This window comes from Centroberyx gerrardi, chromosome 9 (genome assembly GCF_048128805.1).
Source record: "Centroberyx gerrardi isolate f3 chromosome 9, fCenGer3.hap1.cur.20231027, whole genome shotgun sequence".
In the NCBI taxonomy this organism is placed as follows: Eukaryota; Metazoa; Chordata; class Actinopteri; order Beryciformes; family Berycidae; genus Centroberyx; species Centroberyx gerrardi.
The window spans coordinates 26,713,933-26,741,147 of record NC_136005.1 but is presented as its reverse complement, the minus strand read 5'-3'; the positions used below and the strand labels follow the sequence as shown (position 1 = coordinate 26,741,147).

At 44.1% G+C, this 27,215-nt stretch overlaps 1 protein-coding gene across 1 annotated transcript; it reads left to right on the top strand.

The window, feature by feature from the left end:
- Positions 1 to 319: 319 nt before the first annotated feature.
- arhgap39 (Rho GTPase activating protein 39) lies at positions 320 to 25,856 on the top strand (the record flags this gene model as incomplete). Its single annotated transcript, XM_071906915.2, has 10 exons — positions 320 to 765; positions 10,550 to 11,846; positions 13,257 to 13,421; positions 15,454 to 15,639; positions 16,383 to 16,596; positions 20,905 to 20,978; positions 23,460 to 23,659; positions 23,865 to 23,956; positions 24,954 to 25,123; positions 25,662 to 25,856. Coding segments are annotated over 10 exons (3,039 nt in total), but the record flags the coding sequence as incomplete, so codon positions are not given.
- Positions 25,857 to 27,215: the final 1,359 nt, after the last annotated feature.

Here is a 27,215-nt window from a genome sequence, read left to right as displayed (position 1 = left end):
ATTCAACCCATGCAAACACAGGAGGAATATGCAAACTTCACACAGAAATGATTTGTTGAAAAAGTGTTATTTTGTTCTCCATTGCAATCCCAGTTACAAAATACGGAACTGCGCAGCCTAGGGTGGCTGACAGTACCTAAACACAAAATCGATCAGATGTATCAGTGATTAACTGATTGGCTCCCAGTCAAAAACGGCGCCGAAATGAACCATATCTATTTTATAATGTTGAGATAGCCAAGTCATAAGTTCCAGAAGCCATGTTACATCACTTGAAAGCCTTGTAGAAACCAAGAAAACAAGCAAACTCTAACTCTCTGTTTCCCCCTGCAGGCTGGAGTGGGTGGAGATCATCGAGCCGCGCACGCGGGAGCGCATGTACGCCAACCTGCTGACGGGCGAGTGCGTCTGGGACCCGCCGCAGGGCGTCCGCATCAAGCGGACCGGCGACAACCAGTGGTGGGAGCTGTTCGACCCCAACACCTCGCGGTTCTACTACTACAACGCCTCCACCCAGCGCACCGTGTGGCACCGGCCCCAGGCCTGCGATATCATCCCCCTGGCCAAGCTGCAGACGCTGAAGCAGCACACAGACACCGCCGCTCCCCGCCCCGCAGGAGGAGGCGGCGGCAGCGGGGGAGGCGGGAGGGCGTCGGCCGACAACAGCCCGGGACGCAACAGCGGGGTCAGCCGAGAAGGAAGCACCTCCTCCTCCCTAGACCAGGAGCTGACGGAAAAGCAGGGCAACCGGGAGGAGCCGGACAGGTAAGAACAGCGTCCGAAGTTAACTTGTTGGCTCGTCTGGGGAGATGATCTCATCAGATGTTAGTCCATGACCCTATGACTATCTGTCTGTTTGGGGGTCCGTTACATGAAATTTTGGAAGACATATTCATAAAGAATTCATCTCTGGAGCGCATTCAGAACCAATGTTTCCTCTAAGCTGGTACTTTGGAGTCCTACATATCTAATAATTTATCATCACTCTACTTTGTCCCCAGAAATGTATTTATATTAAGTAGGTTTGGAAGTTTTGGTGGCAAATATTAGACGCAGGTAATTTGCTGTAGCTTAGGCTTTAGTGAGTTGACACTCTTGGAAATAGCCCTCTAACCCTAATACAGATGAAACACAAGCTGCTATTACATGGAATCCACTCATTTGCTATGTGCTTTTGGACTGTTCTGTGGTGCAGTGCGCCAGATGGGCAGGGTTTTACACTTTTCCAGTAATCTAAGTGGTTCCATTGTGCTGGATGAGACCAATAAACCTGGAAAATATAGTTGAAACTAGTAGAGATTGGAAATGTCCTGAGGTCTGTTCTCATCACTGAACTAGATTCTAGTTGAGCTCCAGGCCTTCAGAGCCCGGAAAGGGAGAGGGACTTGACATCCTGGATGGTTTGGTCTGCGTCTCATCCTTCTCTCTCTCCATCTCATTATTAGTTTATTTAGCCTTTATTTAAAGCTACAATATGCAACTTTTTGCCTTAAAGCGGGAAGTGTATTGTTAGTCCCGCCCTCCTCCCCCTCAGTTGGTCAAGTTCCCTCCCCCAACACTTGTCACTCATCTTGAAGATGATGATGTCATTGAAGCTGAGGTAACCAGCATCTATTGAGATAGAAGATTAGAATACCAGGCATTACCTCCACATATAAGTGCATGTGTTGAACTGCCAATGTTTTAGTTGCTAAATTCTCTTTTTTTTTCGGGTTTAAAAATCAAAATTTGGTGAACGTCAGTGGATGTTTCGTAGTATCTTAAGTTAGTTAGACTCTACATAATCAGATTTGATCCATACCCATCTCAACTAGTGGGATAGGCGGAGAGGGACTGACACTGGGGGTACCGTCACCCTTGAGGAGCAAATTCCTCTTGACAATGACAGTCTTTCTCTCTTTTTCTATCATTTTTATCGCACAGCAGGGCAAGACTTGGTTTCATTTCACCTGATCGGCGATGAGAGCAGGATCTATTTTTGGCCAGCCGTGTCTCTGACCTTCCATGTTGCAAATTCAGTGCTATGGTGTAAAAGAAATCCAATGAAATTGCAATTTTAAGAGAACTGAGAACATTTTAACATTGTCTGCCCCATTGTCATGAATAGTAAAATGGCAGTGTTCTTGGTTCTCTCTGGTGTTTTTCGCACCAATACGTGATTTGTTTGATATTTTCGCATTTTCATATTAGCAGTATTATATCCCTTTGCCATCAAAACATAGGTGTAGACATATTTATAAATCCTATCATGATCAGTACAGCAGATATGGAGGAAAAGCCATGCTGGTACTAATGGCAGAAAGAAAAACGTCCGCCACAGCCGATCGATAGCATTTTTGCGATGGCTCCAATTCTGAAAATGTTCAAGGCATCAAATTGTACTTGTAGACCAATTTTAGTGCTTTCTCACAAATCTGAACAAGTCATATATGTCACCTGGATTTTAGTGCAGTTTTCCTATATTACTATCAGATCAGGATCAGACCAGTAGCCTTGTGCGTCGTCCCATCTTTCTGTCTCTTTCTTTCCACCCTTCTCTATCTCTCTATCTCATTCTCCCTGTCTCACCCCTTCCTCTCTCTTTTTGTCCGTATCACTCTGTCTTTGTCTTTCTCTCTCTCTCTCTTATTTATGTGTCTCAATTAATTGGTACATTTATCCTCCGTTCATTTTCTTCCCCTCTCACCTTCAGAGCTGCTCACCTCTCTTTTTACGCTCAGTTTAATCTCTCTCTCTCCCTGTGTGTCTCTCTCTCTCTCTCTCTCCTCTCTCTCTCTCTCTCTCTCTCTCTCTCTCTCTCTCTCTCTCTCTCTCTCTCACTCTCCATCCCTCCATCATCCTCCCCCTCTCTCTTTCTCTAACCAGTCTGTCTTTTGCTGGTTTGCTGTAATCTGCTGCAGTCTGCAGTGATTGGTGGATACGCCTGGCTGGGGTCACAGTGTCCTGTAAATGTCTTCTCTGCTCCAGCGAGAGGACGCTACACACACACGCACGCACACACACACACACAAGCACAGATACACACACTGTACATACTCTATGAGCACACAGGCTGTTTTAGCTTGTTATTCACATTGACTGCACCCAGTGGAACATCAAACTATTGGCTGTACAGTACATAGAACATGTAAGGTTAAACCGATATATCAGGCCAATATTGTCCTTGTATTAAAAATCACATCTGGTCCAGTCAGTGGGGTTCACCTCTGATATGATGGATATGATGCAGTTTGATTCATTACATATTTATTGTAGAATTGATCAATACTACACTGGTGGTGTTAGTGTTTACTGCACACACACACAAGTACAGGATGATTTGAATTAAATTAATTAAAATGTCTTGAATACCATTGTTAGACGTCTTATTTTTCCACCACGCAATGGCAGATTTCTCTGCCCACTCTTAGATTAAACAGGATTAGTAGCACAATATTACTGTTGTCAGGTGAAAACCTCGTATCTCCAACATGTCAATGAACAGTCTTGTTTTTAGTTTGACCACCATGATTTTTTTAGTTTATTCAACAGAGTTTTGAAAGGGTTTCATAAGCACCAAGGCTGGTAGAACTTTGTCAGTCCATAAAGAACCATGTAATCCCTCAATTTAAATTAAAACATGAAAATCACCAATATTGAAGTTTTAAGGTTTCACCCAACAAAGACGATATTCATCCCATCTTTTTCCTTATACTGCACATTTATAGCTTTATAAGTCTTAAATTTGGCTTAAAAAGTCTTAAATTTGAAACCTGCACATACCCTGTACCCAAAAAACATCTGCTGAGTCTGACTATAGAAAGATAAATGAAGTGGCAGGATATTCTCTTTCATCATATGACTTCTGCCTCAACCAGCGTTTAGTTATGCCAGTTAGCGGCCCGTTTTCTGGAAATAACCTAGTAGGCCTATGTGGTGTCAGCACTCTCCAGAGCCTGTGCGTCTTCAGCCAGTGAAGGAGAGCGAGAGAGGCAGTTTGTCATAGGGCGCACAGCTTCATCTCAGACAGATGGAAGCCATTGACCTCTAGATGGCTCTGCCGTGCACCACACACCAAGGATCTTATTAAAGAGAGAGGGACGAACAGGGGGAAGGAGGGCAGGAGGAGAGAAAGAGGATGGAGAGAGTTCAGGATCGGTCTCCATGCATTCATTCGTTCGTTCATTCGTTTGTTAGTCCGCTTGTTTGTTCGTGCCTCCGTCATACAAGACATCACATGATGCATCTCACCACTGCGTTCTGGGATTTTCAAGATTGCACAGTCTGGCCCAAGTGAGGGCACTACATTTACATCATAGAACAAGAGAACAAGTGATTTAACTTTGATAGCCTGGTTTCACCTCATTAACAGTAGCTGGCACCTTGTTTGGCCCTTGTTTGTCTACAGGGAGTGTGTCAAACAAGGCTCCGTATATATTATTTACACGGATTGAATGTAAATTAGTAAATGCGTAAAAAATGATTAGATGTGAATGGGCTAATGCTTGCCGACTATGCGATTGTCTTTTGCGTTCACTGTATGTCAGATGTGCGATTGGAGAGAAGTAAAATCTTGATTATCAGCCTGTCAGACTGTATGAATTGAGGTTGTTCTGTGGGTTGGCTGTCCTTGACCTTGTCACACTGAATGAACAAAGACGGCTAACCATCTTTCAATACGAAAGATTTTTTCCAGATGTGAAAAATGTGTCTGGAACGGCATTAAGATGGACAAAATGGCACAGTCCACCTTAAACCTATTCATGTGAATATGCAGCTATTAGATGTTTTTGTGGTTTTGCAAATTAATTCAGTTCCAACATCTCCTAATACCATAGCTTGCATGGCCACTCGCTGACATCTTTTTTTTCGGACACATCCTCCCTAGGATTATAGCTAGCCAATGCTTATTGGCCAAGCGGTGTCAAACAAAAAAACCAACATGGAAGTGTTGTTTGTGACAGTATTGCACCTCCAGCACCACCTTCGGCTGATATGGCCAATCTGTGAGTGGTTTTTGTTCTGCTACACCCCCTCTGATTTTCCATTACTGTGTGCAGTAATGGAAAAAGTTAAAATAGTCCCCATTAAATGCAATAATTAGCTGTGTGATTATAACAATAACCAAATACATTTTTTTCCCTCCCATGTTTATCTGAATATATTGACTTAACGAACAGGTGGAAAAAAACATCACTAGGATCCTTTTTCTAAGTTCCCCTCCTGTTGCTACCTCAATATATTGAGGTAGCAACAGGATTGCCAAAATATCTCCAAAAAAGCCATTTGTAGGTTCCACAGAGGAGTTGAGAGTAAACAGGACACAGTTCCTCCATTACACACACTTTCACTGATCAGGAAATAATGGAACAATTTTCCTCTGCCGCAACACAGACTGCTTTAGGGTGAAAGTGTGTTACTGGCGGAGTGATCTAGTTTTGGACGGTCAGGTCAGAATATAAACAGTAGAGTTTGGTAGAAGACGATCCACTGAGTGGAAAGCATTTCCACCAACCGACCAACAGTCTCCACATCGTTTTCACAGACTGACTTTTTTGGAGATATTTTGACAAACCTCGTTTGGACTCAGTGTTAGCAGCAAGAGGCAAAGGAGCTTGATGTTTCAAGGGGGTCCGAGCACCACAGGTACTTAAGAGACAAATGATATATAGGTCCAAAATCGCAGAACTTATCCTTCAAACATTAGACAGATCAACTTGTTAGGTAGCTGTGGCTACTGCCCCCTGCTGGCCCAGCCAGAAACTGAGCTGTTTGGTATGCCATGCTCTGTTTGGGAAGTACAAGTTAACCAGGATGATTTTCACTCAACAAGGAGGAAAAACAGTGTGATGTGTTTGTTTTACCAAATGCACAAAAAAGGCAAATTGGCACTGCTGCTTCTCCCCCGCTGTGCCAAACCTTGACTTGCCACCCGCGTTGTCTGCTGTGAAAGGGAGTTTCTCATGGCCGTCCCCTGAAAATGGCCTTGAAGCTACTTCTGTCGTCGAGTTTTTAATCCTGCAGACCTGCCCTGCTGTTGCTCTCATATCCCTGTGTGTGTGTGTGTGTGTGTGTGTGTGTGTGTGTCAGGTGAGAGGCCAGGTGACACTTCCAGTTGCAGACTGTCAGTACAGATGGCGGGGAGATCTGCTCTCACCCATGCATATTGGATCTTGTCATATCTGCAGTGTCCACCAACTCTCTCTCTCTCTCACACACACACACACACACACACACACACACACACACACACACACACAGTGGCGACTGGCCAGTAGTGCTAACCCACCTAAATATTCATTGAAATTGTGTTGACATACTGTAGAATGCATCACTTCCATGATAAAACAAAGTTTAATTTGAAAGTTTCTTGATGTATTTTTTCTCCAAAACTGTCGCTGCTACAGCAGTCATGCTATATGTATTTTTTAGATGATTTTTTGTATTTTTATCAGTCACTGGATACCTGGAACAAACATAACACTGATCATGTTATATCAGTCTGAGAGAGGGACCTGGAGGCCGACTGGATTGAAGCCACCCTCTCATGTAGCAGCACATTCTGCAGCAACACACTTAAAGGAGATTCAGTACAAAATTTTGCTTAGACAGCACAGAACCCCTATGTATTCTCCATAAATTAGATCCAAAAAGATCTCCACTGTGCTTAAAATGCAAATAGGAAACTGGTACGTATATTCATTGCCTCTGGCAGCGTCCTACCATTTGCAAATTTTGGTCATTGATCTCCAAAGAGTTAAACAGCATCACTACAAAGAATGCAGGTCTGTTCCTGCTCAGTCTTCCATGTAGGAACCAATCCCTTCAAAAAATACTGTTGTGGTGCTGTGAGATATTTAGAGTTTTGCCTATGGAAAGACTGAGTACCAGATCTGAGGGCATTGTTATAAGAGTATGGAAACCTTTGATGAACTACTTACCAGATGACCTGATACAATTCCTATATGAAGGCAAAGATGCAGACACAAGTGACTCGTTGAGTTTAAGATGGTGCTACCCTGTCTTACTGTGGAATGTGAAATATTGTTGCTGCAATGAGATGTGAAGTGCTGTGTAAGTCATGACCACAGGGGGTAGGATGTTTTTTGTTTCTATGTTCCTAATTGTTTTTGTTCTGCATGAAATGGATCAAAAGATGGGCAAAAAAAAAGATGGCCAGACTCAAACCCAAAGGTGCACCCAACAAAGTGCACCCAAAGAAGCGCTGGGCACAACCTCACCTCTGATATTTGTAGAATAAGAAGCAAAGAAAGTATAAGGGAAGGTCAGTCGGCAATTTTCGAGCTGACCTGTGCAAATGGAAAGTACAAGCAGCAGTGCCTCCTCGCAGCGAACGGACAAAGGGAATTCAGTGGAATCACTCAAACACAGTTTGAGAGGTCAGGTCAGCAGGCGCAGATAAGCTCAGAGTGAAAGAGCTGGGACCTGATGGACTGGACATGGATATAACAGACAGAGGAACATAATACACAGGCACGTTTTTCAAGGAGCGCGTGTGATCAGGCCTGGCCGACTGGATGTAGTGAAGCCAATGCAAATGTATTCCCGACTTCAACAATACAATCATTGAGAAATTTGCATCTGTTATGGAGAGAAATGTATGTACAAAAACTCATTTGATTACATGGTTTGGCTACAAGGTGGCTGCTGGCTCTAAGCCACTTTACCTCCTGGAATTCTGATGATGCCGTTTGCTGTTATTTTATCGGTTTGACTGCTGAATCTAAAATGCGCATGATCAGATGAAGGCCATCCAAGATGTTTCATGTTTGCTGAGATAGCTAATTCAGAAACTGATTTTCTCCAAACCAATCACTAGAAAGTGGGAGGGAGTCTGGAACCAGGCTAGTAGTGAAAGTCATGATCTAGCCCTCTTGTGTTCAGCTCAGTAAGAAAAGCCTCAACTTGTCCATAGGGAATGAGGAGTACATTGACTTAAACATTGATTGTAATTACTTGCAGGTGAAGATGATATTACATTTTAACCATGTTTAAAGGCCATACGTTTTATGATAGATTATGATTATGATTTAAAAATGACTCCTTTGATAAAGTTCCTGCAGTTAATTATCCATTAGAAATTATTTTGCAGTAATGGGAAACAGGAATTTCTCAAAAATACAAACACCCAGCACTGACAGATTTGTCCCCGTTTTGCCAAAAACTGACCTCAATATTGAGGTCATTTTTATGAATCTTTCCATCTTTACAAACTATTAAGTCATAAAGAGAATAACAGCTCTGTCATTAGCCAAATGAACAGCAATTTTTATGTCTTCACATCTGTTTTTAGATGTGATCTGAAGATAATGATGAGTCTTTGGCTGGCCAGATCCTCCGACAAATTACTGTACTGGCCCGATCACATTTGTCCACTCCCTGATGCTTGATACGCACTGTGATTGGTCGGAATTAGTATCCCAATGAAAGAACTCAATGACTGTAACCTGACTGAGCAGGAGAAATGAGTTTCCTGCTGGAGAAAAGAAGACGAAGGGGGGATGGATCTGCGGGTCGGCGCTGCGGTGACGGAGATAGATCGAGACAGATGGGAGAGGCAAGGGAATGTGTAAATTGATTTGAAGGTCAAATGGTCTTGAATAATTTATGGATAAGGAGAAGAAGAACAATGTTTTACTTTGTAGTGGATTACTGGCAAAGACCAAAAGACAGAGAGAGAGAAAGACAGAGAGAGCGAGAAGAGGGGCAGATAGACGAGGTGATGGAGGAGGAGAGGGGGAGAAAGTGGGTTACAGCTCCATGGCTCCGGAGCATGTCGTGGTCGGTGCCAGCGCAGCCCCTGTAACGCTTAATCCTAGCCTCTACGCACAAGTACACACACATTAACATTCACACAGAACATTCCCACTGTTCAGTATGGGCCTCGGGGATCAGCGTGTGGAAGTATTTGGAAACGGAGGGTGGCCAGCGCCGGAATCGATTTCACACTTCCCTCCCCCTCGCCTAATTCACCTCTTGTTTCTCATCCCACAATGGCCTCCCTCTTCCGGCTGTTGTCTGACAAACAGGGCAGAATTTGGGAAAAGATTTAAGGCGGAGCGGCTGAAAAGGAACGAATGAATGACTGTGAATGGAGCCGGAGCCAGACTGATGGATTAAAGGTGTCTCGTTACTGGAGGCTGGTGCCAGTTAGATATCAGCTATGGCAAAGTCTACTGCATCTTCATCATTCACCACCAAAAACATCCCAGAACTCTTTACTTGAAATGCATTGTGATTAGGCTTGGGCGATATCCAAAATTTTATATCGCGATACTGTCCTGCCAAAATATCACGATATACAATACTATCGTGTTATTTTTTCCCCAGGTTTTTTCTGGGGGGGTATTTTATTTTATTTCTTCCAAATTACATACATCAAATAAAAATTCACCACTAGTAGATTATAGGTTTATAAATTAAAAGCTTGACTTGAATATTCGATATTGTGGGAAATATCACGATATTCACAAATGATCGCAATATTCGATAATATTGAATATCGGCCCAAGCCTAATTGTGATGAATTAAAAGCAGATTTTATTACCGTTAGATGCATGGATTTCTTAAAATATAATCATCAGGCAAACATCAGGAAAATAACATTCAATTCAATATCATGCCATTAACTGTACAGATGCCACATGAAGTATTCAACCCCATTTTTTTGTAGATTGTTTATTATATCATGCTCAGATTATGTTGCACTCACAATGTACTTATAATGCACTTATGATTTATGAGCCCCACTTGAAGTAAAGTGTTACCTAACTTCCAAACCTGCTCATATCGAATACATTTTATTTATTTTTTTTCCTTTGTTTTTGACTTCCAAATGCATTTCTGGGAATTTTTGCCTGTCTATTTCCTGACCATTATAATAATAAAAACTACCAGATCTAATTTGGACTTACCCAGGCTAAGTTATGGGAAAGTGCTAGAAGGTTTCCTATACTGTCTTACTTAAACCATATGTTGGGCTGTTTCTGGTGACTCTCTACATGTGAGTATTAGTATTAGTGTGTTTCTTATCTCAGTAACATTGTGGAATGTGCTCTCACTGTTTTTATGCTCCCCCAAAAATGTCAGTATTCCTGCTATTCATTGAATATAACCAGGGTTGGACAGCATGGTACACTGGCATCAATTTGAGGCCATACAGATGATTAATACTGTTGGCACATATCGGATATGAAGTGGTAACTGGAACATGTAGGCAATGTGAAGAACATATTGGACTGTAAGTTAAAATACTGTTGGTCATAATTGTTAGCACACTGTATATTTCTTGCCTACATTGCTTCAAAGTATTGGCAAGCTCTGCACTGTGAATCTGACAGACAGCTCTTTATCTATCTGACCCCAGACCTGAATAAAGTATAATTAAATCCTCTCTCCTCCCTCCCACCCTCTGTCTTCTCCTCTCGTCTCCTCTCCTCTCATCTTCTCTCTTCTTTTCTCTTCTCTTCTCTTCGCCTCTCCTCTCCTCTCCACATCCTCTGCTCTCCTCTCCTCTCTTCTCCTCTCCTCTCCTCTCCTCTCCTCCCAGGACTTCTCCTTTCAGGTGGAACACCGGCACAAAGGAGCGAATGCTGATCAAGGTGACAGACAGGGAGCCCAGCTTCCTGGCCCACCAGGGTAACGGTTACTCCCCCTGCGACCCCCCCACCCCTGGCCCTCCCTCCGCCGGGGGCACCGCCTCCCGAACCCGCCGGTCCTCCGGGGGCAACCCCCCCACCGAACCGGACGGCTCCCCCGTCCTCTACGCCGACCGCCGGCAGTCTCCCTTCCTGAAGCGGGCCGAGCTGGGCGGCACCGGCACCCACCGCCGGTCCTCGGCCGACTCCCAGCCCCCCTCGCCGCGCTACGCCTACGAACCCCCGCTGTACGAGGAGCCGCCGTCGGAGTACCAGCCCCCGCCCATCTACGAGGAGCCCCCCACCGACATGCACCACCTCTCCGACTCCGCTTTCTACGGCACCGGCAAGTCGCCCGCCCGCAAGTCTTCGGCCCCCCTCTATCACTCCCCCAAGCAGGGCCAGTCGCCCTACGGCCAGCTGGTCCTGACCAGGCAGAAGTGTCCGGAGAAGACCCAGAGCCTGGAGTACAGCCCTGTGGGGAAGGAGTACGTCAAGCAGCTGGTGTACGTGGAGCAGTCCTCCTCCAGCCCACGCTTCAAGACGGCCGACCGCCTGCTGCGTTACGGCACCACGGGGGGCTACGGAGGCTCCTACGGGGGGTCGTACACCCTGCAGCACAGCCAGTCTCTGATCAGGGACCCGCGCCTACTGCTGGACTACAGTGGCGAGGGCGGGGAGGCGGGCCAGAGGTTGCTCTACGAGGACTCCATATCCTGGACGTCCAGCCAGAACCACTCCCTCTCTTCCTCCTCCACGGGGGGTCCCGGGGCCTTCTCCCCCGGGGGAAACCGCAAACGCAAGAGCCGCAAGCCGTCCCTCCCCCAGGAGCTGGGGCGCTGCGGGGGGCCCGAGGGCGAGGCGGCGGCAGGCACCATGTCGGAGGCGGTGCTGGCCCAGGCCCGGCTGGCGTGGGAGGCCCAGCAGGTGATGAAGCAGAGGAGCAGCTGGGACTCGGGGCAGGGAGGGGGGGCGGCGCAGGGCGGCGGCTCCAAGGACGGCTACGAGAGCGACGGGGCGCTGCCGCTGCCTCTGCCGGGGCCCGTGGTGAGGGCCTTCAGCGAGGACGAGGCGCTGGCGCAGAGCGACGGACACCACTGGAAACGCAGCACCTTTGATCGGCTGGGCTTCCCTCAAGCCCTGCTGGAGAAAAGCCTCTCGGTTCAGACCAACCTGGCCTCCCCAGAGCCTTACCTTCACCCCTCACAGGTACAGCAGCATGCAGGGAATTAAAAAGTTATCCCACATATCACTGTATGGCAGCAGTCCATGTAAACGAACAGATGAGGAACCCAGACGTAAGTTGTTGTTTCACCTTATCAAAAGTCATCTGCATACGATTACAGGATTATGGGAGTTGTGTGAAAAATGAGAAAAAAAGAGAAGATTTACAGTTAAAGAACTTGAATTAGATACTGCTCAATAACGAACAGATGTGATTTCTAGAATCTGATTTTTTCCACACTGTGACGACGTTTGCCAACACACAGGTATAGAGGAGTGAAGCCTCTCACCATGACTAACTTGAATTTACCTCTTGGAGACAACTGTACTGTGGTAGAAAGCCAGTTAATAAAATGATTTGCAGATGTTTAAATGATTTCCAAGCATCTTGAAAGGAACTTGAACATTGCACAACCTGGAGTAATCAGAGGTTTCTGCATATCCTGGTGAGGTGTTGAGGATAAATTGGTTAAATCTACTAATGAAATAATAATGAAATGAATAATAGACAAAAAGAGGAAATAAATGGAGAAGGAATAATTTTGTCATTAAGCATGATGAAGAAGAGAAAGAAATTCAAGCAATTCTATGTTAATGATATGTCAGTGTGGGAGATAATTCATAAAAGAAAGTAAAAGTTGTCTTATTGTAAAAATTCAACTTAATCCTCACACTGCTGCAGTTAAATCTCCCGTAATCCTCTTCATGCAAATGAGTTGTGATGAGAATGGTTCTTCATCTATGAGTTTACATGGACTCCTGCAATATAGTGATCTACATCGTGATACAGCGAAATCTTTTTATGATGGTAAGACACACACACACACACACACACACACACGCACACATAAACAATGAGTGGCCCAGTCAGGTCTGGTCTCCTATGGCTTACAGCCCCACCCTGCTGGGAAGCCATCAATGTTTCATGTAATGCTGCTAAGCTAGCCTCAGATTGGCTTATATAATAGTCACACTGCTGCCTCTTCCAGCTAGAGACACTATCGCTGCACCTAGACAGGCTGACCACACACACACACACACACACACACACACACACACACATCTAGAATGGCACAGACCAGGGAGGCTACACACAACTGGATACCAGGGTTAGACCGATACATGGGGCCGATATTGGACTTTTATTAAAAACAGGATCTGGTCCACCTCTGATATGATGGATATGATGCAGTTTGATTGATTACATATTTATTGTAGAATTGATCAATACTAAACTTGTTGCCTATGGGAAGCCCTTAACCTGAACTGATTTTAATGATCAGATTCCTCATAAGTATCTATTATTCAATTCTATGCAGCAACACCAGAGATATGTGTTCCCATCTCCTCTCTCAATCTGTCTTTCTCCCTCTTTGTCTTTCTTCCCCCGGTCAGTCGGAGGACCTGGGAGCCTGCGCCCAGTTCGAGGCCAGTCGGAACGCCAGGAATATGATGCCGAGTGCCAGCTGCGGGGTCTTCCCAGAATTCACCCTGAGAAAACCCTCCTCGGAGACCGACATCGAGAACTGGGCGTCCAAGCACTTCAACAAACACACGCAGGTACTCGAGAAGGCATACACACACACACACACACACACACACACAGACCGTATGTGTGTGTCTGAACATGTGCATAGCTTTGAATACATTTGCATACACATTCCCATCACACGCATCACTGTGTGCCTGTCTTTGTTCACCTGGAGTTTCATTGTGATTCCAGCTTCCCTGCTGATTTTTGCTGGCCTTTTTAAATTAACCGTTTACTGATGTCACACCTTTAACAAAATAATACGCTCTCGCAAAGTCATCTCAATTTGTTTCTTTCACTTCCTAGTGGCTCAAACTATTTCTACACTTTTTATATTTTAATTATTATATTTTAAAATCAGCCAATCACTGTTTCAACTGCCTGATCACATTATAGGCATACAGTATTTTTGGCTGGACCGCAACAGCGGGGCCAGCCCTATAAACGCGAATGTCTGTCACTCACTGAGTGAGTGACAGACATTCACTCACCGGGGCTTGGATCGGGAGGATCAATGCGGCCGTGGGCGTGGTGGAGAGTACAGCGGCGGAGAGAGGAGACGGACACGGTCCAGCCATATACTAGGTTTTGACCTAGTCTTGTTATTATTTTAATAGAGAACGGACCCATCCATTCTGTTTTCAGAGAGAAACTTGACTCATTTCATTTCTTTCACCCCTTTCTGAACAGTTTGATTATTGGATCCATTCACTATTTTCAACGGTTAATAAACACTGAAACACTGCAGCTCACATATATTCATTTCTGACATTGTGCTATGAATTTCATAGCCTGTATGATTAGAAACAGTCAAATGTATTGGGCAGAATGAAAGCCTTTCTCATCAAGCACACACCAACACGTAAAAAATCAATAAAAAGTATGATTTATTTTTTGATTTATATTATTCCATATGGTTACGACAGCCACAAGAACAATCGGTTAAACACAGTGCTAGGTTGAAACATTACTGTTTATGTTTGCTGTGCACCTTTACATGACATGCCATTGTTTGTAGGAAATGCATAATAGGGTTAGTTAGTTAGTTAATCGGCACTTGGATCAGTGATCAGAATCAGCCCCAAAAAACCTGATTGGTTGAACGCTTGCTACACTTACATATTTATATACATTCAGATCCTATAACCATCTACTGTTGGCTACTGATCAGCACCACTGGAGCAGTTCAGGGTTAAAGGACAAGTTTGGTGATTTTTTTATACTGTATATATAGTTTGTCTCTTACATACCTGTAGTACTTGGACCAGCAGAGAATATTGACTCCAGAGTCAGCTGTCTATTGAAACAGCGAGCTCTGTTGCCTCTTGCTGCTAACAATGAGTCCAAACAGGGTTTGTCAAAATATCTCCAAAAAGGTCTGTGAAAACAATATGGCGACCAAATTACGTATTTCTATCCACGGTCCGGAAAGCAGCAGCACCGCACCATTTCCGCTCAGTGGATCGTCTCCTACCAAACTTTACTGTTTACAGTCTGACCTGACCATCCAAAACTAGATCACTCCGCCAGTAACACACTTTCACCCACAAACCCCATTTGGCCTCATTGTTAGCAGCAAGAGGCAACAGAGCTCACTGTTTCAACCGACAGCTGACTCTGGAGCCAATATTCTCTGTGGGTCCAAGTACTACAGGTATGTAAGAGACAAATTATATATAGGTCCAAAATCACCAAACTTATCCTTTAAGAGATTTGTTCGAGGGCACATCTGTGGTAGTTGTTGAGGAGGGGAGAGCTGTACACTCACTTAACTTCCCTGACCCAGATTTCTCCAGCCGGTCCAGGGATTTGAACTGCTTTAATACACCTTCTCACACTCCTATACAGTTCACACACTCTCTTACCAATGGAATATACGGTATAGGTTCATTTTTCTCTGGCTTGCCTTTTCACTGTTCTTTCTGTTGACATTGCTCACCTTGATGTTGATGTCAAGCGTGTTGATGTCCTTCGCCCTCTCTCCCCTTCTTCTCTTCTTCCTCCTAACTCCCTCTCTCGCTCTCTCGCCCTTCTTTTGTCTCTCTTCCACGCTTTTCCCAGGGTCTGTTTCGAAGGAAGGTGTCCATCGCCAACATGCTGGCCTGGAGCAGCGAGCCCATCAAGAAGCCCATGATCGTGACCTCGGACCGCAACGTGAAGAAGGAGGCGGTGGAGATCTTCAAGCTCATCCAGACCTACATGGGGGACCGTCGCGCCAAGATCGACCCCCTTCACGTCGCCCTGGAGGTCTGTACACAACCTGAACCGCCGCTCTGTCAAGTCTGGACCACAAGATGAAGAAGTTATCTCTGTACCATTTATTGTGCAGAGTTAGACCAATGTTAGACCTTGAAGGCCAATATTTTTGGATTGAGGCCGCCGATATTTTGCGCTGATATTCTAGGCAAGGGCAAAAACACACACACACCATCCTCTTTTAATTGTTGATTATATTACAAAGATATGTCCTAGATGTTCTAATGAGCTGGTGATCTCTCGTTTCACACAACAGCCCATTTTCATTAGCAACTGTTTGTAAGATGCAGCTCTCAGACTCGGTCCCTAATTAGGTTTGCATGAGCCAAAAGAGTAAATTATACAGAAAAAGAGAGATCCAAGGCACTCCAAAAATCTGTTAAAAAGTCTTTATTGTATTTGGCTAGTCATTACAAAGTTAAATGACTAACCAAATGGAATAAAGTGCCTTGGATCTCTCTTTTTCCACATGATTAGTATAAATGACGCTTTTTCTAGCATTAGAAGAAGCATTCAAGCCTCCTGTCTGTTTTCTGCTTCTGTTGTGAAAATGTGACTTTGTTTTTGTGTCAATTACAGGCCACCGTAGCTCAAGGGGACAGGAGGGGTGGGGGGGCCGAGCCTGAGACTTGTGTAGGAGGAGATAACCTCTGCCGACGGAGGTCATAGGTTACTTATACCACTTTAAACTCAACTCAACTCTCTCTCTCTCTCTCACTCTCTCTCTCTACCAGGTGGTGGTGCGTGGCTGGAGCAACCAGGGTTTGCGCGACGAGCTCTACATCCAGCTGTGCCGTCAGACCACGGAGAACTTCCGCTACGACAGCCTGGAGCGAGGCTGGGAGCTGATGGCCATCTGCCTGGCCTTCTTCCCCCCGACGCCCCGCTTCCACTCCTACCTGGAGGGCTACATCTACCGACACATGGACCCCCTCAATGACACCAAGGGTGAGGGAGCAAGACACACACACACACACACACACACACTCAGCCATCTATAGTCAATAGTAGGGATGGGACGATATATCGAAATTCAATATATCGCGATGTAAAAATGTGACAATACGTATCGTGGGGCAGAAAAATGAATCGTGATATTAGCTACATTTTATTCTGCTGTAGTAATCACAAATGAGACGGCTTTACCATCACAGTTTCACAAGTTCTCCATCCAAATTATATTATTTGCACTTTGTAATGACATTTTTAAATTGTTATTTATATTCTAGCAAGCCAATGCCATTGTATTGCGTCTTCCACTTCCAAGAGGCATTTTTTAGCATGAAAATAGTCAAATTTAAAGTAAACAAAATACTATTGGCAGTTTCAATCCAAAAATATACCCTAACCCTAAAAAAACGCCATGCCAGTCTAACCGTTATTATGGTTGTTATTTTTCTTGTGGCTCATCATTAGTGTGATATGATTTTGCATTTGGAAAATATAAGTATATATGGGGAAAAGAATAGGCTGCCAGGTTTTTTTTTAATTCTGGGTCCTTATTGACCTTCATGGTAAAATACACTGAGGAAATGAGCAAAGAAACACAAACATGAGATCTCTTCTAATGTTCATCCTATAGTCCTGGGGGGAAGCAACCTGAGTTTTGTGATCGACCGTGGGATGATTTTGGGTGAAAAAAAATATCTCTGTACTTACCATGTTCAGCAGTCATCCAATCATACTCTTCCTTGCCTGGTTAAAGCTCGACTCATGTAAACAAGTCAGCAGCTCTCCCTTTTTTTTGTGTCCTCCTTCAAGTGTTGTAACCAAAATTAGACAGACAGCCAAACTTCTGACTCAGGGAAACTGCTACAGATACAGTGTAAAATCCAACAAATAGACCAGACCAGTTCCTGCTATATTCCAAACAGAAAACCAATAAGATGCATCAACTCCAATCCCAATGTCGAATGCCGTATGAAGCATTGTATTGACAAGGATGAAGGTCAAGATGCAAAACATTGGCTACCAATCAACATCCCAGACCTGACGTTCATGAGCAATGTTTAATTAAGAGACTTGCAAAATCCTCATTGGCGGTCTTGAATGAACTACTTGTCAAAAGCGTTTAAAAGTGGTCATGTTCCTCCTCTTTCCCAAAGGTTCAGGCACAGTGAAAGCTGCACTGATGCTTTGCTTCCCCCTACAGGGGTTTAGGATCAATGACATCACCAGTCGCACCATCAGAGGTCCTGCACAGGTTGCTCAATGGAAATGCAGGGCAAATCTCCTACTGCACAATATGGCGCTAATAGGCCTAATGTGAATAGATATACTGTGGCATAGACACATATTTTTTCAGCATCAGGAAGCTTGAATCATCCATTTTGCATCACACTGTCAAATCCTGCAGCCACTAAATAATCCTTCCAAGTAATCATTTAATAATGTTTGTCTCGTCAAATAACCAGTGTTTATACTTAATTACGTATATATTGAATTATTGACTTCCATGCTTGTGTAATTCTGATTATGAATGATCATGTTTTTCACTGAATCTGCTTTACTGGCACCAGTAAAGTTCCCCAGCAGAGTCAAGTGAAAAATAGATTTCATGACAAAAGTTTCTCCACTCCACCTCTACTGTATTGTATATGCTCAGATGCCATGATTGTAGTTTACTGTAGACTTTGGTTGCTCCTGATCAGCTTTTATTTTATACTTAACACACATGGACTTAGTGATGATACATTATACTTCATGTTTGACAGAAAACCAAACATTGCAAGAGTCCATCACCAAACCCTGAGTTCCCAAGTAGTATTTACCATCTGAAAGCTGAGGTGAACCATATTTTCTAGTCGTAAGCTCATATTTACCATGAAGCAATAGTCACTGTGGTTGGGCAGAGGCATATAAGTGTGAAGATGGGGCTTGTGGTCATTGCTGGTTTGAGTCCCAAGACCGGCTGGGAAAATATGGCTGGGGAAAGTGAATAACACTCTCCCCTCCCTAAACAACTGCTGGTGATGAACCTTTGAGCAAAGTGCTGAACCCCCAACTGCTCCAGTGGAACAGACTGTGGTTGTGCTGGGCAGCTCCCTAGGGTGAATGTGTGTAACTGTGGATGTTCAGCAGGGTCTTACTGGAAAACAGCATGGAGCTCAGTGCTGTCTGGCTAAATAAAGGGTAAAGTTCTGGGTCACAGTCTAAACCAAGCCTGCCTCCAGCTAGCTTTGTCCATGCTCTGGTTGAGGTATTGAGTAAAGGCTGACCTAGCTGCTGGAACAAAGCAATGAGGGACAAGTTGGATCAAGACTTTATCCAGGTTGATTAATGATGATGACATTGGGACGGGGACTATGATCTGCGCTGCCATTGATCCACCTGTACATCGAGTGCTGTGAAAACAATGGGAGATAATCAACTAAGTGGCCTTTCAGTCTGAACATACCTGTGTGGACTGGTGTGTATATTGCCTGGCAACATTATTTTTTAAAAGCTTATCAGAACACGGTTTTACCAGAGACGAACGTCCTGAAGCTCGTTTTATACTCGGTTCAGAGAGGGTTTCAGAAGTGTTCTGAAGTTCGGACGGGGCTTCTGTTTGGGGGCGATGCAGTTCGAAAACATGACTCTCAGAAACAGAAACGTCCGAACACGCCACCCACCTCCACAGGGACTGGTTGTAATGAGGTATGAAGGGGGCCGGGAATTGGAGGGAGCCGCAAATTTCTGCCTGTACCTTCTCCTCAGAACAACTTCTGGTAAGCTTCAAAAGCCGAGTCGAGCAGAGCCGCAGGGAGAGAGCTACAGCTGCTGAAGTGGTATGTGGACCTGCAAGTAGCTTAAGCACCTCCTACATATCGTAATGTTCTGAAAGACCATGGAAGTTCAGGGCTTTCAGAAGTTTTGGGTGATTCTCAGAAGCGTTTCTGACGAAGGATAAACAAGGTTTTACTCCCCTGAAGTATCTGCAATAACTCTGACTCTCTTCCCCTCCTCCTCTCTCGCTCTCCCTTGACACTCTCTCAACTTTACCCCAAAGCCTCTCTTTCTTCATCTTCTCCTCTTTTTGATCCCTGTCCTAAGCTATTTGTCAGCATTTACTGATCATGCACGGCCTACAGTACATTTTCTACTCAGCCATTGGCATGTTTGTTTTAAACCCCCTTCATACTTTTAGCATTGCTATGCCGTAGCCATTAATGTATGTAGTCGTCTCCTTTATTATTGATGTACAAGATATTCCTACAACCCGCAAACAACTTGAAGTCTTTTGGTTGTTATGGGGACCCCTGCTGGTAGAGGCCTGTTTCCTTTGGTACAACAGCCAAAAGCATGCCAGTGGTTGTCAGGGTGTGGTTGGCAGCGTTCATGTCTAGTGGACTATGATATGTTTGAAATGTGACTGTGTGTGCTAGACATGGCACCTGCATGGTGAAGCATGGGAGAGTCACATAACTTATAGAGACGTGGGAAAGAGCTACCTATTACCACTGTTGTGTGTCCTTCATACTGTCCATGGTAACACCGGAAGTTTCTTAGATTAATAAACGCACATTTTTGTTTGCTTGTTGATCAAATCACCATTAAGCTGATTCAAAGCTAGCTTCTACTATCTACTAAAACAAACGGCGTGCTAAAGTGTTTGGCATGCACCAAAGTGAAAATAAGTACGTAAGTAACAGAAAAGACTCTGTTTGCTGAAAAGTTGGTGTCTTCCCCTTACGGCCCCAGCTCATTCTCTGCAATCCATCATTAAGGGAGTTTTCTAAATTATTCATGGATTTCATTGGCCCTCATGAAACTTGCAGTGTTTTTCTGACTATATTATTTAAATTGAAACAGATGATGGGATAGTGAATGACACCATTTAGACAGCCTAAATGACACCAGTGACATATTACTTATCTTTTTCTTGTCCTTCTATTCTTTTGGTTGTGTAACTATTAAGACACTGTCTGGTCCGTTCTCATGCCATTACTGTAGGATATCAAGATATACTGTATATGAGGCAGCAGGTTAGCTTACTGTAGATGTCAAGAAGCTGACAAACAACCGGAAACACTGCTCTAGGGGTGCGACTGCATTCTGACCTGCACATATTCAAAATTTCCATTTCTTGAAGCTGCAGTTAATTTTCCAATGATACAGCATTTGTACAGCACTTGTGTCTTTTCATGACAACAATTTTCTGTATTTGAATTTTTAATGAAGTATATGCGAAAAGACAAATTCCAATTAGTTAAAATGGCTGAATAAGTAATCTTATATTTTTCTTTATATGTGTTTGTTTCTTTCTTTTTCCAGGAGTGGCCATCAGCAGCTACGCCAAATACTGCTACCGGAAACTAACAAAGGCTGCTCTGACTGGGGCCAAGAAGGTATGGCGTCTCTCTGTCTGTCTTTACTTAGTTGTGTCTGCTCAGATAAAAGGTTGTTCTGTTGCCTACAACTCAATTTCCTTTAGAAGAAGACATGTTCATTTTCTCTGCCCTCATGTACCCATACATTTCTCCTGTTCTCTGGTGTGTGTGTGTGTGTGTGTGTGTGTCCATCCTCAGGGCAAAACGGGCAATCTGTGTCTTTCTCTGTAGCTTGCGCTAGTGGCAGGCTGAGCTGCTGATTGGCTGGGAAGGGAGGAATGAGGTCTGTCATGGCAGCAGCAAAGATTAGGCTGTAGATATCAGCGTTGTGAAAGATGACGCAACCAGTAATAACAGCAAAAAGAACATGCTGGAGACAAAGATACAGCGACTTTGTCATGCTGATACTGAACTCTTATTGGCTGGAAAGAATTCTCGCTGTGTTGACTTGACAGATTTACCCGGTAACAGATTTTACAGCTCTATGAATTTACAGCATGTATGCAGGATGTGCAAATGTGCATCCTTGGCAATCCACATTAGTAGATTCACAGAGCAGATGCACAAATGTGCATTGTTAGTTGTTCAACTCATCAGATATGCAGAGGTAAGAACATATGTCCAGACATGTGTCCAGACACACAAATGTGCACTATTAGCTATTCACATGCTCACATTTACAGAGGGAGGTAATATACGTACAGAAATGTGTGAATAGTGAAATTGTCTTCTGTACAGTAGACACTGCCAAAAACTACACTCAGGCTTAAACTGTGAACTGTGGGAATCATTAGTAGACAAGATAGAGTGTAACTCATATCATGTTCCAGTTCTCTTTTATCTCTTAATAATTTTCTCCGGTGCACAACATTACAGAATTGAGAATTTTCAAAGAAGCAACATTATATCAGTAACTCAAGAAATTACTCCTCTAAATTACTCCTTCCTAAAAATACAATCTATAAAAGTGTTTAAACACTAGCTATGTTTACATGTGCACAATAATGTGACTATTGCCAATACTGTGATTAAGGCAGTAGTCTGATTAAGCTGTTTACATGACTCCTCATAATAATCCTGTTTACTTGACTGAAGTATTTATTTAGATTATACAGAGATAATTGTAGAAATGGAATATATACAGATATTTTTTTGATAAAAATAACATGTTTGCTGTCCTGCCACTTTCAAATTTAAGCAAAACAACTACAGCCAATAATTGAGCTCTACTATACCATGCTGTTCGTCGCAGCCATATGCCTATCTCTGTTACAATTACAAAAGTCTGGGAAACCTGTTGGAAGGAAGGAGACAATGCATGCAGTTGTTTCCCCCCCAGCAATCACCTTTTACCTTCACATGGTGAGCTGGACACATGCGCAAATTCAAGAAATGTGACTATGGTGTATACATGTCCAAATTGGTGTCCATTAATGTGATTAAAATCTGAGTATTCCACAATCTTACTGCGATTATGCTTACTTCGACTATGAGCATAATCGCAGTAACATAATCAGAGTATGGTGTTCACACGGGTTCTGACTTACTCGCATTATTGCCCTAATCTCATTATAATCGCATCATTGGTGTGCATGTAAACGTAGCTAATGTTGAAATACATATGCACACATGCATACACAGTGCATACACATAGGCATTTCTCTCCCTGCACCATGTTGTACACATACACAAATACACAAAACATGTTTAGGAAAAACTCTTTCAATAGGTCAAAAATACATAAAAGTAACCAAATTAGGCATTCATAGTTGTTCATGTAAGTGTTAACATACAATGTCTAGAAATCAGAATTTTCTCAAGACACTCACCACTCACTCAGCCGCTCACCAATACTGAGCTCACATTCAACTGCTATAAACAGCGTTCACAGGGAATTAGCAGTCTTGTTTTGTTGTAGCAACCATATTTATGCACCTATTAATGAATTAATTAATTTTGAACAACCTCAGTGTTTTTGTTCAGCGAGGTAGGCACTGTAGGTCCTGGTTCTCTAAAATATCATCAGGCTTGGACCATTATAGTCTTTATACTGTGTGCTGTCGCTCTGTGTGTGTGTGTGTGTGTGTGATATGTGTGTTGTGTTTGTGTGTGTTGGCAGCGATGCCAGTCTGTGGTAGCAGGCACTAGGTTGGCATGGCGCCTGTGAAGCATGTCGTGCCAGTATCTCAACAGGGCGCTAATAGAGACAATTTGTCACTTAGTGGACATGCACACCAAGGCCCAGTATTTGACTGGTGTTAACCTGCTAACCTCTAACACCAGATTAATGTGCTGCCTCCACTCTGCTGCATGGGGGGGAACATTCAGCACTCAGCTCTCTTTTTCTCTCAATGACATCTCTCTCAAAATCCACCATTGGACTCTCTTTCTCCTCCCACTGCTTTTTGACCCAGATCCTTTAAGTATTCAAGCTGCCCTTCTTCCTCCACCCTACTGTCGAATTTATCTCTCTCTCTCTGTGTCTCTCTCTGTCTGCAGGGCCTGCAGAAACCCTGCCTGGAGGAGATCAAGCACGCCAGAAACGCCATCTTCAGCCCCTCCATGTTCGGCTCGTCCCTGGAGGAGGTGATGGCCCTCCAGAAGGAGCGCTACCCGGACCGCCAGCTGCCCTGGGTGCAGACCCGCCTTTCCGAAGAGGTGCTGGGCCTCAACGGAGACCAGACAGAGGGCATCTTCAGGTGAGGGAGGGAACAGAAGGGACTGTGAGAAGAACCGTCCTCCTGTTTTTTTTTTACTCAACAGCTTCAGCGGTGTCAGTACAGAAGAGGATTAGGGCCACATGTGAAAAATGTATTTGAATTCTGAGTTTAAAGTCAGAGTTCTGACTTGGGAGAGTGCTACTTGGGAGAGGAGTGTAACAGGCCTGTAACCTTTGACCTCCAGAGTTCCGGGTGACATAGATGAAGTGAACGCCCTCAAGCTGCAAGTGGACCAATGGAAAATCCCCACAGGGCTGGAAGACCCGCACATCCCAGGTACACACACACACACACACACACACAGTGTTGCCCGTAAACGTCACATCTCGGCAAAATCCAGACTTTCCCTGTCATATTTACCCCCTTTTTTATATCATTCATGTGCACTCAACTCATAATTCTGAGATTTCCGACAGCACCTGAAGGCAGCATGATAGCTAGAATACCAGCTATGTGGCAACATTATGCTGCTGCACGTCTAGTTGCCCCATTTTTGCATTTTTGTTCTGCTGCTTTTCCAAGTTAATTTGTTGGATTTTTCATTCTTTTATTTTTATAATACGTTTTTTATCTCCTCTCATGTCTTGATTCAACCTCTTTTGACCCCCCACCACTTTTTTTAAAGGCCCAGACAATACACACAGTTCAAACTACAGTCCAGCTCAAGTAGTTTGAACTAGACTACTTTTTCTCAGTACCTTCAGTTAACTAAACTATAATTTCTGTTGAGGGAAGCTTTGCTGTAGTTCAATTTCTTCCACTGTAAACTAACTGGTAGCTTGTAAAAAAAACACATTCACTGCATTATGTACTAACTATATTGAAAACCAGACTGTTCACCCCCTTTAAAAAAATAAAATGAACAAACCAGGAAGGAAGAACACTTTTTTTTAGGTCACGGAAGCGCTCCGACTTTGAAGTCATGTAAAAGTCATGGAATTTTACATCAGGGCCACAGTGGAAACTGTGAAAGAAAGATCTGTCGCTTTTTTGCATAAATCAGAAAGCTTCAAAATATTCAGCAACTCTTGGAGAATAAACGACAAAGCTTTAATATTAAAAACCAATGTGCAATAGCCTTCGTCGGGGTTACCTAACTTATTCAACTTTCAGCAAAAGTCTTCCGCAGGGATTTGCAGGAATTCAAAGTCTTACCCTGCTGTCTGTCTGTCTGTCTGTCTGTCTGTCTGTGTCTGTCTGTCTGTCTGTCTGTCTGTCTGTCTGTCTGTGTCTGTCTGTCTGTCTGTCTGTCTGTCTGTCTGTCTGTCTACAGCGTCTCTTCTGAAGCTCTGGTACAGGGAGTTGGAGGAGCCGTTGATCCCCCACGAGTTTTATGAGGAGTGTATCAGTCACTACGACAGCCCAGAGGCGGCCGTCAACGTGGTGCTGGGCCTGCCGCACATCAACAAACTGGTGCTCTGCTACCTCATCCGCTTCTTACAGGTAACACACACACCCTAACCTACACTCTAATCTTAACCCTAACCCTAATTCCTAAACCTAATTTGGGTGCACTGGTGCGACTACATAGTATTCAATCCTTTTCTTTAACGGGTGTGTGTCAGAGAGACCTAGCAACAGCTGGTATTGCCTTGATGCTGGTTTGTAATTGGCTGCCTTCGTCATGCATCCTTCCTCAAAAAAGAGTGTGGCAGCGGAGTTCAACAAACTTAAACTTAACATTAACCATAAAGCACATTGACTCAGAAAAGGACAATGTTGAAAGAAATTCCCATGTAGAAGGAACCACATCATGTTGATGAAGACAACATTCCACCACCAGCAAAGAGGGGAAAACCGTAAAATTTTTGTAAAGCATAGGTGAATGAATTCTCCTGGCTAAGGTTTGAGGAAGAAATTTCCTCTCATACTGATTGATTCGGACCGAAATGTAGGGTTCAGGTCAAAAATGGCCAGAGTTCTGCTTTAACTTTGATCCCAGGAAGCGTTAAAAAACAGTCTTAAATGTGACTTGATGCAGGTATTTGCCCAGCCTGCCAATGTGTCCATCACCAAGATGGATGTGAACAACCTGGCCATGGTGATGGCTCCCAACTGTCTGCGCTGCCAGTCCGACGACCCCCGGGTGATCTTCGAGAACACCCGCAAGGAGATGTCCTTCATCCGGGTGCTCATCCAGCGTCTGGACACCAGCTTCATGGACACAGTGCTATAGCCCCCCCACCATCCACCATCCACCATCCACCCTTTACACCCCCTCCCCCCTCCCTCTCCCCCCAAAGCCTCCCCCACGATCCCTTTAACCCCCTTTCAGCCAGGCTCCTGCAACCTTACCCCAGCACAGGGACACCACACACACACACACACACACACACACACACACACACACACACACACACACACGCATATCGTCGCTGCCGGGTGACAACCTTGTATCTCCAGAACATGAACATTTCAAGAACTAAGAGACAGGCTTTTTTTTTTTTACCTTGGCCACCATGCAGTTTTAGGTTTATTTGGTTTTCTCAATCCACAGCAGAAACATGTAATCCTTCATGTGAAGTTAGAATGTGAAAATCCCCCAAAATTGGAGTTACAAGCTTTACACCTTACAACGGCCAGACACACACACACACACACACACACACACACACACACACACGTATGAGAGCAGGGATCTCATGATTTCATTGGATTTTAACTCTTGCAGTCACTATTTTGGTTCCGTTAGATTTTAGAATTTCATTATTATTTTTAAATGAATTGATTTTTTTTATTTATTTTTTTCCCTGCTCATGCACACATTGTTACATATACAGTAGGACACACACATACACACACACACACACAAATACATACCACCGTCTCACACACTGACATAACAAGCTCCATAGACATCGAAACAAATCAAAAACTCACACACACTCACGCACACACTTTCTAACACAAGTGTGAAATCGTCTTTGTCTCACACACACACACACACATTGGCTCAGCATTGCGTCCACAGGCAGATTGTACTGAAACCTGCCATCCCCCCGTTCTCTGCTTTTTTAGTACACGCAACACCAGATTGTCACAAGACTTAGAACCTAAACCGTGCGATTTCATCCATCTTTTGCGTGTATCACGTCAGATTGTGCACTGTGATCTAAGTAAAGTCCTGAAGCCGTCACACGTTCCATTGTGTTGAAAAGATGAAGCTGTGTCCAACATCAGCTGACGGTTTCAAAATGATGATGCAGAAGCAAAAACAAGCGCTTGGCATAATTCTGGTGTCACAGCACCTCGGAGCAGCAAGCGGCACCAATATGTCTCACAATGTCCGACACTGCCAGACGAGGACTCGACGCAGAGGCACTTTACTCCTCCGTCCGTGACGCTGTCTCACTGACGACCGCAGATCATCGGTTACGACGTCAAAATTTAGTCTGGAACGGCCTAAATGTGGGTAAAGCCGCAAGACAAAAGATTCGGGTGCAACCGCAACTTAATTGGGTTTTGTAGGATGTCTGCTAGCTACCCGATTTGGGCTTTAAAGGAATACACCAAGATTTTGGGAGATTGCCCTGTT